The sequence below is a fragment of the Petromyzon marinus genome, unplaced genomic scaffold (assembly GCF_048934315.1).
Source record: "Petromyzon marinus isolate PM22_M1 ecotype Great Lakes invasive population unplaced genomic scaffold, UKy_Petmar_22M1.pri1.0 PM_Scaffold_271, whole genome shotgun sequence".
Lineage (NCBI taxonomy): Eukaryota > Metazoa > Chordata > Hyperoartia > Petromyzontiformes > Petromyzontidae > Petromyzon > Petromyzon marinus.
In genome coordinates, this window is record NW_027423248.1 from 101,998 (window position 1) to 120,000 (window position 18,003).

General features: G+C 45.9%; 1 protein-coding gene across 1 annotated transcript in view; it reads right to left on the reverse strand.

Moving 5' to 3' along the window:
- LOC116937179 (uncharacterized) overlaps positions 1–18,003 on the reverse strand; it is a 107,694-nt gene that overhangs the window by 84,124 nt on the left and 5,567 nt on the right. Inside the window, exons 2-3 of the mRNA XM_076064014.1 lie at positions 16,909–17,079; positions 8,095–8,328 (exon numbers count right to left, since the gene is read on the reverse strand). Coding sequence (XP_075920129.1) covers positions 8,095–8,328; positions 16,909–16,995 — 321 coding nt within the window. The 5' untranslated portion in view covers positions 16,996–17,079. The remainder of the gene's footprint in view (positions 1–8,094; positions 8,329–16,908; positions 17,080–18,003) is intronic.

Below are 18,003 nucleotides of genomic sequence, written 5' to 3' on the forward strand. Positions count from 1 at the left end.
GTGGGGGAGTGGGGGGAGTGGGGGGGGGTAGTGGGGGGTGAGTGGGGGGGTAGTGGGAGGGGAGTGGGGGGGGAGTGGGGGAGTGGGAGGAGTGGGGGAGTGGGGGGAGTGGGGGGGGTAGTGGGGGGTGAGTGGGGGGTAGTGGGGGGGGAGGTGGGGGGAGTGGGGGGGGGTGAGTGGGGGGTGAGTGGGTGGGGGTGAGAGATGTTGAGATAAACATTAGAATTCAATTTGACACTGAGACATTTGGTATGTACTGTGTGTGTGTACTGTGTGTGTGTACTGTGTGTGTACTGTGTGTGTACTGTGTGTGTGTACTGTGTGTGTACTGTGTGTGTACTGTGTGTGTTTACTGTGTGTGTGTACTGTGTGTGTGTACTGTGTGTGTACTGTGTGTGTGTACTGTGTGTGTGTGTACTGTGTGTGTGTGTACTGTGTGTGTACTGTGTGTGTGTGTACTGTGTGTGTGTACTGTGTGTGTACTGTGTGTGTACTGTGTGTGTGTACTGTGTGTGTACTGTGTGTGTGTACTGTGTGTGTGTACTGTGTGTGTGTGTACTGTGTGTACTGTGTGTGTGTACTGTGTGTGTACTGTGTGTGTGTACTGTGTGTACTGTGTGTGTGTACTGTGTGTGTACTGTGTGTGTGTGTACTGTGTGTACTGTGTGTGTGTACTGTGTGTGTGTACTGTGTGTGTGTACTGTGTGTACTGTGTGTGTGTACTGTGTGTGTGTGTACTGTGTGTGTGTGTACTGTGTGTGTGTACTGTGTGTGTACTGTGTGTACTGTGTGTGTGTACTGTGTGTGTGTACTGTGTGTGTGTACTGTGTGTGTGTGTACTGTGTGTGTACTGTGTGTGTGTACTGTGTGTGTGTGTACTGTGTGTGTGTGTACTGTGTGTGTACTGTGTGTGTGTGTACTGTGTGTGTACTGTGTGTGTACTGTGTGTGTGTACTGTGTGTGTACTGTGTGTGTGTACTGTGTGTGTGTACTGTGTGTGTACTTTGTGAGTGTGTACTGTGTGTGTGTACTGTGTGTGTGTACTGTGTGTGTGTACTGTGTGTGTGTACTGTGTGTGTACTGTGTGTGTGTACTGTGTGTGTGTACTGTGTGTGTGTACTGTGTGTGTACTGTGTGTACTGTGTGTGTACTGTGTGTGTACTGTGTGTGTGTACTGTGTGTGTGTACTGTGTGTGTGTACTGTGTGTACTGTGTGTGTACTGTGTGTGTGTACTGTGTGTGTGTACTGTGTGTGTGTACTGTGTGTGTACTGTGTGAGTGTGTACTGTGTGTGTGTGTACTGTGTGTGTGTGTACTGTGTGTGTGTACTGTGTGTGTGTACTGTGTGTGTGTACTGTGTGTGTACTGTGTGTGTGTACTGTGTGTGTGTACTGTGTGTGTGTGTACTGTGTACTGTGTGTGTGTACTGTGTGTGTGTACTGTGTGTGTGTACTGTGTGTGTGTACTGTGTGTGTACTGTGTGTGTGTACTGTGTGTGTGTACTGTGTGTGTACTGTGTGTACTGTGTGTGTACTGTGTGTGTGTACTGTGTGTACTGTGTGTGTGTACTGTGTGTGTACTGTGTGTGTGTACTGTGTGTGTACTGTGTGTATACTGTGTGTGTGTACTGTGTGTATACTGTGTGTGTGTACTGTGTGTACTGTGTGTGTGTACTACTACACGTGTGTACTACATGCAGTAGATGTGTACATGTATACAACACGTGTACAACACGTGTTGTACACCATGTGTACTACATGTGTAGTACACATGTTGTACTACATGTGTACTACACATGTTGTACACATGTACACACGTGTTGTTAACAACATGTGAACAACATGTGTACTACAACATGTGTACTACAACATGTGAACAACATGTGTACTACAACATGTTGTACAACATGCAAACAATATGTGTACTGCATGTGAACTACAACATGTGAACAACATGTGTACTACAACATGTGTACTACATGTGTACCACATGTGAACTACAACATGTGAAAACCATGTGTACTACAACATGTGTACTACATGTGAACAACATATGTACTACATGTGTACAACATGTGAACAACATGTGTATTACAACATGTGTACTACAACATGTGAACAACATGTGTACAACATGTGTACTACAACATGTGTACTACATGTGAACTACAACATGTGAACAACATGTGTACTACAACATGTGTACTACATGTGTACTACATGTGAACTACAACATGTGAACAACATGTGTACTACAACATGTGTACTACATGTGAACAACATGTGTACTACATGTGCACAACATGTGAACAACATGTGTACTACAACATGTGCACTACAACATGTGTACTACAACATGTGAACAACATGTGTACTACAACATGTAGTACAACATGTGTACTACAACATGTGAACAACATGTGAACTACAACATGTGTACTACAACATGTGTACAGCATGTGCACTACGACATGTGCACAACATGTGAACAACATGTGTACTACAACATGTGTACTACAACATGTGTACAACATGTTGTACAACATGTTGTACAACATGTGTACAACATGTGAACAACATGTGTACTGCAACATGTGTACTACAACATGTGTACTACAACATGTGAACAACATGTGTACTACAACATGTGTACTACAACATGTGAACAACATGTGTACTACAACATGTTGTACAACATGTGAACAACATGTGTGCAACATGTGAACAACATGTGTACTACAACATGTACTACAACATGTGTACTGCATGTACTACAACATGTTAACAACATGTGAACAACATGTGTACTACAACATGTACTACAACATGTGTACTACATGTACCACAACATGTTAACAACATGTTAACATGTGTACTACAACATGTACTACAACATGTGTACAACATGTTAACAACATGTGAACAACATGTGTACTACAACATGTGTACTACAACATGTGAACAACATGTGTACTACAACATGTTGTACAACATGTGAACAACATGTGTACTACAACATGTGTACAACATGTGAACAACATGTGTACTACAACATGTTAACAACATGTGAACAACACGTGTACTACAACATGTACTACAACATGTGTACTACATGTACTACAACATGTTAACAACATGTGAACAACATGTGAACAACATGTGTACTACAACATGTACTACAACATGTGTACTACATGTACTACAACATGTGTACTACATGTTAACAACATGTGTACTACAACATGTTAACAACATGTGTACTACATGTGAACAACATGTGTACAACATGTGTACTACAACATGTTAACAACATGTGCACAACATGTGTACAACATGTTAACAACATGCGTACTACAACACGTGTACTACAACATGTGTACTACAACATGTTACTACATGTACTACAACATGTTGTACACATGTTGTACAACATGTGTACAACATGTGTACTACTACATGTGTACTACAACATGTGTACTACTACATGTGTACTACAACATGTGTACTACAACATGTGTACTACATGTTAACAACATCTGTACTACAACATGTGTACAACATGTGTACTACAACATGTTAACAACATGTGAACAAAATGTGTACTACTACATGTGAACAACATGTTAACAACATGTACTACAACATGTTACTACATGTGAACTACATGTACTACAACATGTACTACAACATGTACTACAACATGTGTACTACATGTACTACAACATGTGTACTACATGTTAACAACATGTGTACTACAACATGTTAACAACATGTGTACTACATGTGAACAACATGTGTACAACATGTGTACTACAACATGTTAACAACATGTGCACAACATGTGTATAACATGTTAACATGTGTACTACAACACGTGTACTACAACATGTGTACTACAACATGTTACTACATGTACTACAACATGTTGTACAACATGTGTACTACAACATGTGTACTACTACATGTGTACTACAACATGTGTACTACTACATGTGTACTACAACATGTGTACTACAACATGTGTACTACATGTTAACAACATGTGTACTACAACATGTGTACAACATGTGTACTACAACATGTTAACAACATGTGAACAAAATGTGTACTACAACATGTGAACAACATGTTAACAACATGTACTACAACATGTTACTACATGTGAACTACATGTACTACAACATGTGTACAACATGTTAACAACATGTGTACTACATGTGTACTACAACATGTGTACTACAACATGTTGTACTACATGTACTACAACATGTGAACAACATGTTAACAACATGTGTACTACATGTTAACAACATGTTACTACATGTACTACAACATGTGAACTACATGTACTACAACATGTACTACAACATGTTAACAACATGTGTACTACAACTTGTGTACAACATGTGTACAACATGTTACTACATGTGTACTACATGTACTACAACATGTGTACTACAACATGTTAACAACATGTGTACTACATGTACTACAACATGTGTACTACTACATGTTAACAACATGTGTACTACAACATGTGTACTACATGTACTACAACATGTGTACTACAACATGTTAACAACATGTTAACAACATGTGTACTACAACATGTTAACAACATGTGTACTACAACATGTGTACTACAACATGTTAACAACATGTGTACCACAACATGTTAACAACATGTTAACAACATGTGTACTACAACATGTTAACAACATGTGTACTACAACATGTTAACAACATGTTAACAACATGTGTGCTACAACATGTGTACTACAACATGTACTACATGTTAACAACATGTGTACAACATGTTAACAACATGTGTACAACAACATGTGTACTACAACATGTACTACAACATGTTAACAACATGTGTACAACATGTGTACTACAACATGTACTACATGTTAACAACATGTGTACTACAACATGTGAACAACATGTTAACAACATGTGTACAACATGTTAACAACATGTGTACAACATGTTAACAACATGTTAACAACATGTGTACTACAACATGTGTACTACATGTGTACTGCAACATGTGTACAACATGTTAACAACATGTGTACTACAACATGTTAACAACATGTTAACAACATGTGTACTACAACATGTGTACTACATGTGTACTACATGTACTACAACATGTTAACAACATGTTAACAACATGTGTGCTACAACATGTGTACAACATGTGTACTACATGTGTACTACAACATGTGTACAACATGTTAACAACATGTGTACTACAACATGTGTACTACTACATGTGTACTACATGTACTACAACATGTTAACAACATGTTAACAACATGTGTACTACAACATGTGTACAACATGTGTACTACATGTGTACTACAACATGTGTACAACATGTTAACAACATGTGTACTACAACATGTGTACTACTACATGTGTACTACATGTACTACAACATGTTAACAACATGTGTACTACAACATGTGTACAACATGTGTACTACATGTGTACTACAACATGTGTACAACATGTTAACAACATGTGTACTACAACATGTGTACTACTACATGTGTACTACATGTACTACAACATGTTAACAACATGTTAACAACATGTGTACTACAACATGTGTACAACATGTGTACTACATGTGTACAACATGTTAACAACATGTGTACTACAACATGTGTACTACTACATGTGTACTACATGTACTACAACATGTTAACAACATGTTAACAACATGTGTACTACAACATGTGTACAACATGTGTACTACAACATGTGTACAACATGTTAACAACATGTGTACTACTGCATGTGTACTACTACACGTGTACTACATGTACCACAACATGTTAACAACATGTTAACAACATGTGTACTACAACATGTGCACAACATGTGTACTACATGTGTACTACAACATGTGTACAACATGTTAACAACATGTGTACTACAACATGTGTACTACTACACGTGTACTACATGTACTACAACATGTTAACAACATGTTAACAACATGTGTACTACAACATGTGTACAACATGTTAACAACATGTGAACAACATGTTAACAACATGTGTACTACAACATGTGTACAACATGTGTACTACATGTGTACTACAACATGTGTACAACATGTTAACAACATGTGTACTACTACACGTGTACTACATGTACTACAACATGTTAACAACATGTTAACAACATGTGTACTACAACATGTGTACAACATGTTAACAACATGTGTACAACATGTTAACAACATGTTAACAACATGTGTACTACAACATGTGTACAACATGTGTACAACATGTTAACAACATGTGTACTACAACATGTGTACAACATGTGTACTACATGTTAACATGTTGTTAACAACATGTTAACAACATGTGTACAACATGTGTACTACAACATGTTAACAACATGTTAACAACATGTGTACTACATGTACTACAACATGTTAACAACATGTTAACAACATGTGTACTACAACATGTGTACAACACGTGTACTACATGTTAACATGTTGTTAACAACATGTTAACAACATGTGTACTACATGTACTACAACATGTTAACAACATGTTAACAACATGTGTACTACAACATGTGTACAACATGTGTACTACATGTTAACATGTTGTTAACACCATGTTAACAACATCTGTACTACATGTACTACAACATGTTAACAACATGTTAACAACATGTGCACTACATGTACTACAACATGTTAACAACATGTTAACAACATGTGTACTACAACATGTGTACAACATGTTAACAACATGTTAACAATATGTTAACAACATCTGTACTACATGTACCACAACATGTTAACAACATGTACTACAACATGTTAACAACATGTACTACAACATGTTAACAACATGTTAACAACATGTGTACTATAACATGTTAACAACATGTGTACAACATGTTAACAACATGTGTACTACAACATGTTAACAACATGTTAACAATATGTTAACAACATGTGTACATGTTAACAACATGTTAACAACATGTGTACAACATGTTAACAACATGTGTACTATAACATGTTAACAACATGTGTACAACATGTTAACAACATGTGTACTACAACATGTGTACAACATGTGTACTACATGTTAACATGTTGTTAACAACATGTTAACAACATGTGTACAACATGTGTACTACAACATGTTAACAACATGTTAACAACATGTGTACTACATGTACTACAACATGTTAACAACATGTTAACAACATGTGTACTACAACATGTGTACAACACGTGTACCACATGTTAACATGTTGTTAACAACATGTTAACAACATGTGTACTACATGTACTACAACATGTTAACAACATGTTAACAACATGTGTACTACAACATGTGTACAACATGTGTACTACATGTTAACATGTTGTTAACACCATGTTAACAACATCTGTACTACATGTACTACAACATGTTAACAACATGTTAACAACATGTGCACTACATGTACTACAACATGTTAACAACATGTTAACAACATGTGTACTACAACATGTGTACAACATGTTAACAACATGTTAACAATATGTTAACAACATCTGTACTACATGTACCACAACATGTTAACATGTACTACAACATGTTAACAACATGTACTACAACATGTTAACAACATGTTAACAACATGTGTACTATAACATGTTAACAACATGTGTACAACATGTTAACAACATGTGTACTACAACATGTTAACAACATGTTAACAATATGTTAACAACATGTGTACATGTTAACAACATGTTAACAACATGTGTACAACATGTTAACAACATGTGTACTATAACATGTTAACAACATGTGTACAACATGTTAACAACATGTTAACAACATGTGTACTACATGTACTACAACATGTTAACAACATGTTAACAACATGTGTACTACAACATGTTAACAACATGTTAACAACATGTTGACAACATGTGTACAACATGTCACCAACATGTTAACAACATGTTAACAACATGTGTACTACAACATGTTAACAACATGTTAACAACATGTTAACAACATGTGTACTACACGCCACGTGCCGCGTGACTCACCGGAGGGGGCCGTGCACCCCCCCTGCCGCGGGGCGCCGCGGGGGCGGGGCCCCCCGAGGCCCCTCCCCCCGAGGCCCCTCCCCCCGAGGCTCCTCCCCCCGAGGCTCCTCCCCCTCCGCCCGAGGCCCCTCCCCCCGTGGGGAAGAGGGCGTCGAGGGCTGTGAGAGCGGCCTGGGCCTTGGCCACTTTCTTGTTGGGCCCAGAGCCCTGGAAGGCCTGGCCATCAACCTCCACCTGGAGCACACACAACACACGTCACACACACAACACACATCACAGTCACACACGTCACACACACAACACACACACACACACGTCACACACACACAGTCACACACACACACACACGTCACACACACACACACAGTCACACACACAAACACACACGTCACACTTGTTGGGCCCAGAGCCCTGGAAGGCCTGGCCATCAACCTCCACCTGGAGCACACACAACACACGTCACACACACAACACACATCACAGTCACACACGTCACACACACAACACACACACACACACGTCACACACACACAGTCACACACACACACACACGTCACACACACACACACAGTCACACACACACACACAAACACACACGTCACACTTGTTGGGCCCAGAGCCCTGGAAGGCCTGGCCATCAACCTCCACCTGGAATATAAACACACACACACACACAACACACAACATGTCACACATACACACACAGTCACACACACACAGTCACACACTACACACACACAAACACACACACACAACACACGTCACACACACAACACACATCACAGTCACACACGTCACACACACAACACACACACACACACGTCACACACACACAGTCTCACACACACACACACGTCACACACACACAACACACACACACTCACACACGTCACACACACACACACAGTCACACACACACACGTCACACACACACACGTCACACACACACACACACGTGACACCAAGACGTCACACCAAGACGTCACACCAAGACGTCACACACACACACGTCACACACACACACACACAACACGTCACACACAAACACGTCACACTTGTTGGGCCCAGAGCCCTGGAAGGCCTGGCCATCAACCTCCACCTGGAATATAAACACACACACACACACACACGTCACACACACACACACACACACGTCACACACACACACAACACACACACAGTCACACACACACACGTCACACACACGTCACACACACACGTCACACACACACGTCACACACACACAACACACGTCACACACACACGTCACACACAACATGTCACACACACACACGTCACACACACACACACGTCACACACACGTCACACCAAGACGTCACACCAAGACGTCACACACACACAGTCACACACACACAACACACACACACTCACACGTCACACTTGTTGGGCCCAGAGCCCTGGAAGGCCTTGCCATCAACCTCCACCTGGAATATAAACACACACACACGTCACACACACACACACACGTCACACACACACACACGTCACACACACATCACAGTCACACACACACACACACGTCACACACACACACACACACACGTCACACACACGTCACACACACACACACACAAACACGTCACACTTGTTGGGCCCAGAGCCCTGAAAGGCCTTGCCATCAACCTCCACCTGGAATATAAACACACATCACACAACACACACACACACACGTCACACACACACACACAGTCACACACACACACAACATGTCACACACACACACACCAAGACGTCACACACACATCACACTTGTTGGGCCCAGAGCCCTGGAAGGCCTTGCCATCAACCTCCACCTGGAATATAAACACACATCACACAACACACACACACACACGTCACACACACACACACAGTCACACACACACACACAACATGTCACACACACACACACACCAAGACGTCACACACACATCACACTTGTTGGGCCCAGAGCCCTGGAAGGCCTTGCCATCAACCTCCACCTGGAGCACACACAACACACACACACACGTCAAACACACACACGTCACACACACACACACGTCACACACACACGTCACACACACGTCACACACACACACACACGTCACACTTGTTGGGCCCAGAGCCCTGGAAGGCCTTGCCATCAACCTCCACCTGGAATATAAACACACAACACACACACACACGTCACACCAAGACATCACACACACACACACAGTCACACACACACACACGTCACACCAAGACGTCACACCAAGACGTCACACCAAGACGTCACACACACACACGTCACACACACACACACAGTCACTCACACACACACGTCACACACACGTCACACTGGTTGGGCCCAGAGCCCTGGAAGGCCTTGCCATCAACCTCCACCTGGCAACCACACAACACGTCACACCAAGACGTCACACACACACAGTCACACACACACACACGTCACACCAAGACGTCACACACACGTCACACACACATCACAGTCACACACACACACGTCACACACACACACGTCACTCACACACACACAAACACGTCACACTTGTTGGGCCCAGAGCCCTGGAAGGCCTTGCCATCAACCTCCACCTGGAGCACACACAACACACACAAACACAAACACACACACGTCACACACACGTCACACCAAGACGTCACACCAAGACGTCACACACACACACGTCACACACACACACACACAGTCACACACACACACAACATGTCACACACACACACGTCACACACACACACACACGTCACACTTGTTGGGCCCAGAGCCCTGGAAGGCCTTGCCGTCAACCTCCACCTGGAGCACACACAACACACACAAACACAAACACACACACGTCACACCAAGACGTCACACCAAGACGTCACACCAAGATGTCACACTTGTTGGGCCCAGAGCCCTGGAAGGCCTTGCCATCAACCTCCACCTGGAATATAAACACACACAACACACAACACACACACACACACGTCACACACACACACACACGTCACACACACACACACAGTCACACACACACACACACGTCACACTTGTTGGGCCCAGAGCCCTGGAAGGCCTTGCCATCAACCTCCACCTGGCAACCACACACAAACACACACACACGTCACACACACGTCACACCAAGACGTCACACACACACACGTCACACACACACACGTCACACACACATCACACACACACGTCACACCAAGACGTCACAAACACGTCACACTTGTTGGGCCCAGAGCCCTGAAAGGCCTTGCCGTCAACCTCCACCTGGAATATAAACACACATCACACACACACGTCACACCAAGACGTCACACACACACACACAGTCACACACACACACACAGTCACACACACACACACCCACACGTCACACTTGTTGGGCCCAGAGCCCTGGAAGGCCTTGCCGTCAACCTCCACCTGGCAACCACACACAAACACACGTCACACCAAGACGTCACACAAACACACACGTCACACTAAGACGTCACACACACACACGTCACACACACACACACGTCACACACACACGTCACACACACATCACACACACACACATCACACACACGTCACACACACACACGTCACACTTGTTGGGCCCAGAGCCCTGGAAGGCCTTGCCGTCAACCTCCACCTGGCAACCACACAACACGTCACACCAAGACGTCACACACACACATCACACCAAGACGTCACACCAAGACGTCACACACACACATCACACCAAGACGTCACACACGTCACACACACACACACACGTCACACACACACACGTCACACACACACGTCACACACACATGTCACACACACACACACACACGTCACACACAGACACAGACACACACGTCACACACACGTCACACACACGTCACACACACACACACACGTCACACACACACACGTCACACACACACACACGTCACACACACACACACGTCACACACACACGTCACACACACACACACACGTCACACACACACATGCCAACACGCCAAGCAAGCGGGTGAGCTGGTGGGTGGCTGGGTGAGTGATCTGGTGAGTGATCTGGTGAGTGATCTGGTGAGTGATCTGGTGGGTGATCTGGTGGGTGATCTGGTGAGTGATCTGGTGAGTGATCTGGTGGGTGATCTGGTGAGTGATCTGGTGAGTGAGTGATCTGGTGAGTGATCTGGTGAGTGAGTGATCTGGTGGGTGGCTGGGTGAGTGAGTGATCTGGTGAGTGATCTGGTGAGTGAGTGGCTGAGTGATCTGGTGAGTGATCTGGTGAGTGATCTGGTGAGTGATCTGGTGAGTGATCTGGTGAGTGAGTGATCTGGTGAGTGAGTGGTTGAGTGATCTGGTGAGTGATCTGGTGAGTGATCTGGTGAGTGATCTGGTGAGTGATCTGGTGAGTGATCTGGTGGGTGATCTGGTGGGTGATCTGGTGAGTGATCTGGTGGGTGATCTGGTGAGTGATCTGGTGAGTGATCTGGTGGGTGATCTGGTGGGTGATCTGGTGGGTGATCTGGTGAGTGATCTGGTGAGTGAGTGATCTGGTGAGTGATCTGGTGAGTGATCTGGTGGGTGGCTGGGTGAGTGAGTGATCTGGTGAGTGATCTGGTGAGTGAGTGGCTGAGTGATCTGGTGAGTGATCTGGTGAGTGATCTGGTGAGTGATCTGGTGAGTAGTCTGGTGAGTGATCTGGTGAGTGATCTGGTGAGTGATCTGGTGGGTGATCTGGTGGGTGATCTGGTGAGTGATCTGGTGAGTGATCTGGTGGGTGATCTGGTGAGTGATCTGGTGAGTGAGTGATCTGGTGAGTGAGTGGCTGAGTGATCTGGTGAGTGATCTGGTGAGTGAGTGATCTGGTGAGTGAGTGGCTGAGTGATCTGGTGAGTGATCTGGTGAGTGATCTGGTGAGTGATCTGGTGGGTGATCTGGTGGGTGATCTGGTGAGTGATCTGGTGAGTGATATGGTGGGTGATCTGGTGAGTGATCTGGTGAGTGATCTGGTGGGTGATCTGGTGAGTGACCTGGTGAGTGATCTGGTGGGTGATCTGGTGAGTGATCTGGTGAGTGAGTGATCTGGTGAGTGATCTGGTGAGTGAGTGATCTGGTGAGTGATCTGGTGGGTGGCTGGGTGAGTGAGTGATCTGGTGAGTGATCTGGTGAGTGAGTGGCTGAGTGATCTGGTGAGTGATCTGGTGAGTGATCTGGTGAGTGATCTGGTGAGTGATCTGGTGAGTGTCTGGTGAGTGATCTGGTGAGTGAGTGATCTGGTGAGTGAGTGGCTGAGTGATCTGGTGGGTGATCTGGTGAGTGATCTGGTGAGTGATCTGGTGGGTGATCTGGTGGGTGATCTGGTGGGTGATCTGGTGAGTGATCTGGTGAGTGAGTGATCTGGTGAGTGATCTGGTGAGTGAGTGATCTGGTGAGTGATCTGGTGGGTGGCTGGGTGAGTGATCTGGTGAGTGATCTGGTGAGTGATCTGGTGAGTGATCTGGTGGGTGATCTGGTGAGTGATCTGGTGAGTGATCTGGTGGGTGATCTGGTGAGTGATCTGGTGAGTGAGTGATCTGGTGAGTGATCTGGTGAGTGAGTGATCTGGTGAGTGATCTGGTGGGTGGCTGGGTGAGTGAGTGATCTGGTGAGTGATCTGGTGAGTGAGTGGCTGAGTGATCTGGTGAGTGATCTGGTGAGTGATCTGGTGAGTGATCTGGTGAGTGATCTGGTGAATGAGTGATCTGGTGAGTGAGTGGCTGAGTGATCTGGTGAGTGATCTGGTGAGTGATCTGGTGAGTGATCTGGTGGGTGATCTGGTGGGTGATCTGGTGAGTGATCTGGTGAGTGATCTGGTGGGTGATCTGGTGAGTGATCTAGTGAGTGAGTGATCTGGTGAGTGATCTGGTGAGTGAGTGATCTGGTGAGTGATCTGGTGGGTGGCTGGGTGAGTGATCTGGTGAGTGATCTGATGAGTGAGTGGCTGAGTGATCTGGTGAGTGATCTGGTGAGTGATCTGGTGAGTGATCTGGTGAGTGAGTGGCTGAGTGATCTGGTGAGTGATCTGGTGAGTGATCTGGTGAGTGATCTGGTGAGTGATCTGGTGGGTCATCTGGTGAGTGAGTGGCTGAGTGATCTGTTGAGTGAGTGGCTGAGTGATCTGGTGAGTGATCTGGTGAGTGATCTGGTGAGTGATCTGGTGAGTGGCTGAGTGAATGAGTGGCTGAGTGAGTGGCTGAGTGAGTGAGTGATCTGGTGAGGGAGCGGGTGAGTGAGTGAGTGGCTGAGTGAGTGAGTGGCTGAGTGAGTGGCTGAGTGATCTGGTGAGTGAGCGGGTGAGTGAGTGAGTGGCTGAGTGAGTGAGTGGCTGAGTGATCTGGTGAGTGATCTGGTGAGTGAGTGGCTGAGTGATCTGTTGAGTGAGTGGCTGAGTGATCTGGTGAGTGATCTGGTGAGTGATCTGGTGGGTGATCTGGTGAGTAACCTGGTGAGTAGTCTGGTGAGTAGTCTGGTGAGTGATCTGGTGAGTAACCTGGTGAGTAGTCTGGTGAGTAGTCTGGTGAGTGATCTGGTGAGTGATCTGGTGAGTGATCTGGTGAGTAGTCTGGTGAGTGATCTGGTGAGTAACCTGGTGAGTAGTCTGGTGAGTGATCTGGTGAGTAGTCTGGTGAGTAACCTGGTGAGTAATCTGGTGAGTGATCTGGTGAGTAGTCTGGTGAGTGATCTGGTGAGTGGCTGAGTGAGTGAGTAATCTGGTGAGTAACCTGGTGAGTGATCTGGTGAGTAATCTGGTGAGTGAGTGATCTGGTGAGTGGCTGAGTGAGTGGCTGAGTGAGTGGCTGAGTGATCTTGTGAGTGAGTGGCTGAGTGAGTAGTCTGGTGAGTGATCTGGTGAGTAGTCTGGTGAGTAACCTGGTGAGTAGTCTGGTGAGTAACCTGGTGAGTAATCTGGTGAGTAATCTGGTGAGTGATCTGGTGAGTACCTGCATGGTGAACTTTTTGTCATAGCCGGTCCCGGCCTCCCCCAGCAGCTGGTGAGTAGACTGGTGAGTGAGTAACCTGGTGAGTAACCTGGTGAGTGATCTGGTGGGTAACCTGGTGAGTAACCTGGTGAGTAGTCTGGTGAGTAACCTGGTGAGTAGTCTGGTGAGTAGTCTGGTGAGTGATCTGGTGAGTAGTCTGGTGAGTGAGTAACCTGGTGAGTAGTCTGGTGAGTAACCTGGTGAGTGATCTGGTGAGTAGTCTGGTGAGTGAGTAATCTGGTGAGTAGTCTGGTGAGTAACCTGGTGAGTAATCTGGTGAGTAGTCTGGTAAGTGATCTGGTGAGTAGTCTGGTGAGTGAGTAATCTGGTGAGTGATCTGGTGAGTAACCTGGTGAGTGATCTGGTGAGTAGACTGGTGAGTGATCTGGTGAGTAGTCTGGTGAGTAACCTGGTGAGTGATCTGATGAGTGATCTGGTGAGTAGTCTGGTGAGTAGTCTGGTGAGTAGTCTGGTGAGTGATCTGGTGAGTGATCTGGTGAGTGATCTGGTGAGTAGTCTGGTGAGTAACCTGGTGAGTGATCTGGTGAGTGATCTGGTGAGTAGTCTGGTGAGTAACCTGGTGAGTGATCTGGTGAGTAACCTGGTGAGTAGTCTGGTGAGTGATCTGGTGAGTACCTGCATGGTGAACTTTTTGTCATAGCCGGTCCCGGCCTCCCTCAGCAGCTGGTGAGCGAGCTGGTGAGTGAGTAACCTGGTGAGTGATCTGGTGAGTGATCTGGTGAGTAACCTGGTGAGTGATCTGGTGAGTAACCTGGTGAGTGATCTGGTGAGTAGTCTGGTGAGTAGTCTGGTGAGTAGTCTGATGAGTGATCTGGTGAGTGATCTGGTGAGTAGTCTGGTGAGTAACCTGGTGAGTAGTCTGGTGAGTAACCTGGTGAGTGATCTGGTGAGTGATCTGGTGAGTAACCTGGTGAGTAGTCTGGTGAGTGATCTGGTGAGTAACCTGGTGAGTAATCTGGTGAGTGACCTGGTGAGTAACCTGGTGAGTAACCTGGTGAGTGATCTGGTGAGTGATCTGGTGAGTAACCTGGTGAGTGATCTGGTGAGTAGACTGGTGAGTGATCTGGTGAGTAACCTGGTGAGTAACCTGGTGAGTAGTCTGGTGAGTAGTCTGGTGAGTAACCTGGTGAGTGATCTGGTGAGTGATCTGGTGAGTAACCTGGTGAGTGATCTGGTGAGTAGTCTGGTGAGTAACCTGGTGAGTAACCTGGTGAGTGATCTGGTGAGTGATCTGGTGAGTAACCTGGTGAGTAGTCTGGTGAGTGATCTGGTGAGTAACCTGGTGAGTGATCTGGTGAGTGATCTGGTGAGTAACCTGGTGAGTGATCTGGTGAGTAGACTGGTGAGTGATCTGGTGAGTAACCTGGTGAGTAACCTGGTGAGTAGTCTGGTGAGTAGTCTGGTGAGTAACCTGGTGAGTGATCTGGTGAGTGATCTGGTGAGTAACCTGGTGAGTGATCTGGTGAGTAGTCTGGTGAGTAACCTGGTGAGTAACCTGGTGAGTGATCTGGTGAGTGATCTGGTGAGTAACCTGGTGAGTAGTCTGGTGAGTAACCTGGTGAGTAATCTGGTGAGTAACCTGGTGAGTAGTCTGGTGAGTAACCTGGTGAGTAGTCTGGTGAGTAACCTGGTGAGTAGTCTGGTGAGTGATCTGGTGAGTGATCTGGTGAGTAACCTGGTGAGTAACCTGGTGAGTAGTCTGGTGAGTGATCTGGTGAGTGATCTGGTGAGTGATCTGGTGAGTGATCTGGTGAGTGATCTGGTGAGTAGACTGGTGAGTGATCTGGTGAGTGATCTGGTGAGTACCTGCATGGTGAACTTCTTGTCATAGCCGGTCCCGGCCTCCCCCAGCAGCTGGTATTTGAGTCCCCGACGCTTCTCGTTGAGCTCCATGATGGGGTTCTTGCCGCTGGCTGTGAGGAGCGGTCCACTGCCTCCTGACCCCTTGGGGGCTGAGCCCACCGCTGGAGCCCCCAGCTGGGGGGAGGGGGGGAGAGGGGGTGGGTGGGTGAGTGGGTGAGTGGGTGGGTGAGTGGGTGGGTGAGTGGGTGAGTGGGTGAGTGAGTGAGTGAGTGGGTGAGTGAGTGAGTGGGTGGGTGAGTGGGTGAGTGAGTGGGTGAGTGAGTGGGTGGGTGAGTGAGTGAGTGAGTGGGTGGGTGGGTGAGTGGTGAGTGTATAAGTGTGTGAGTGTGTAAGTGTGTAAGTGTAAGTGTGTGAGTGTGTAAGTGTAAGTGTGTGAGTGTGTAAGTGTGTAAGTGTAAGTGTATGTATAAGTGTGTGAGTGTGTTTGTATCAAGACAGAAAATCTCACAAGGCCCCTCGGAGCTGGCCGGGGGGGGGGGGGGGGCGAGGGGGGGGCGAGGGGGGGGTGAGGGGGGGGGCGAGGGGGGGGGCGAGGGGGGGGCGAGGGGGGGGCGAGGGACGGGGGGGAGGGGGTCCAAGATCCCCTCGCTGCGGTGAAACCAAACTTCTCACTGAGTACACTGAGGTGGTGGTGGTGGTGATGGTGGTGATGGTGGTGGTGATGGTGGTGGTGATGGTGGTGGTGGTGATGGTGATGGTGGTGATGGTGGTGGTGATGGTGGTGATGGTGGTGATGGTGGTGGTGATGGTGTTGTTGTTGTTGATGATGGTGATGGTGGTGATGATGGTGGTGTTGGTGATGATGTTGTTGATGTTGTTGTTGGTGATGGTGTTGTTGTTGTTGTTGGTGTTGTTGTTGATGATGGTGGTGATGATGGTGGTGATGGTGGTGATGATGGTGGTGTTGTTGTTGGTGGTGGTGGTGATGATGGTGGTGTTGGTGATGATGTTGTTGTTGTTGATGATGGTGGTGTTGGTGATGATGTTGTTGTTGTTGATGATGATGGTGGTGGTGATGGTGGTGTTGTTGTTGTTGAT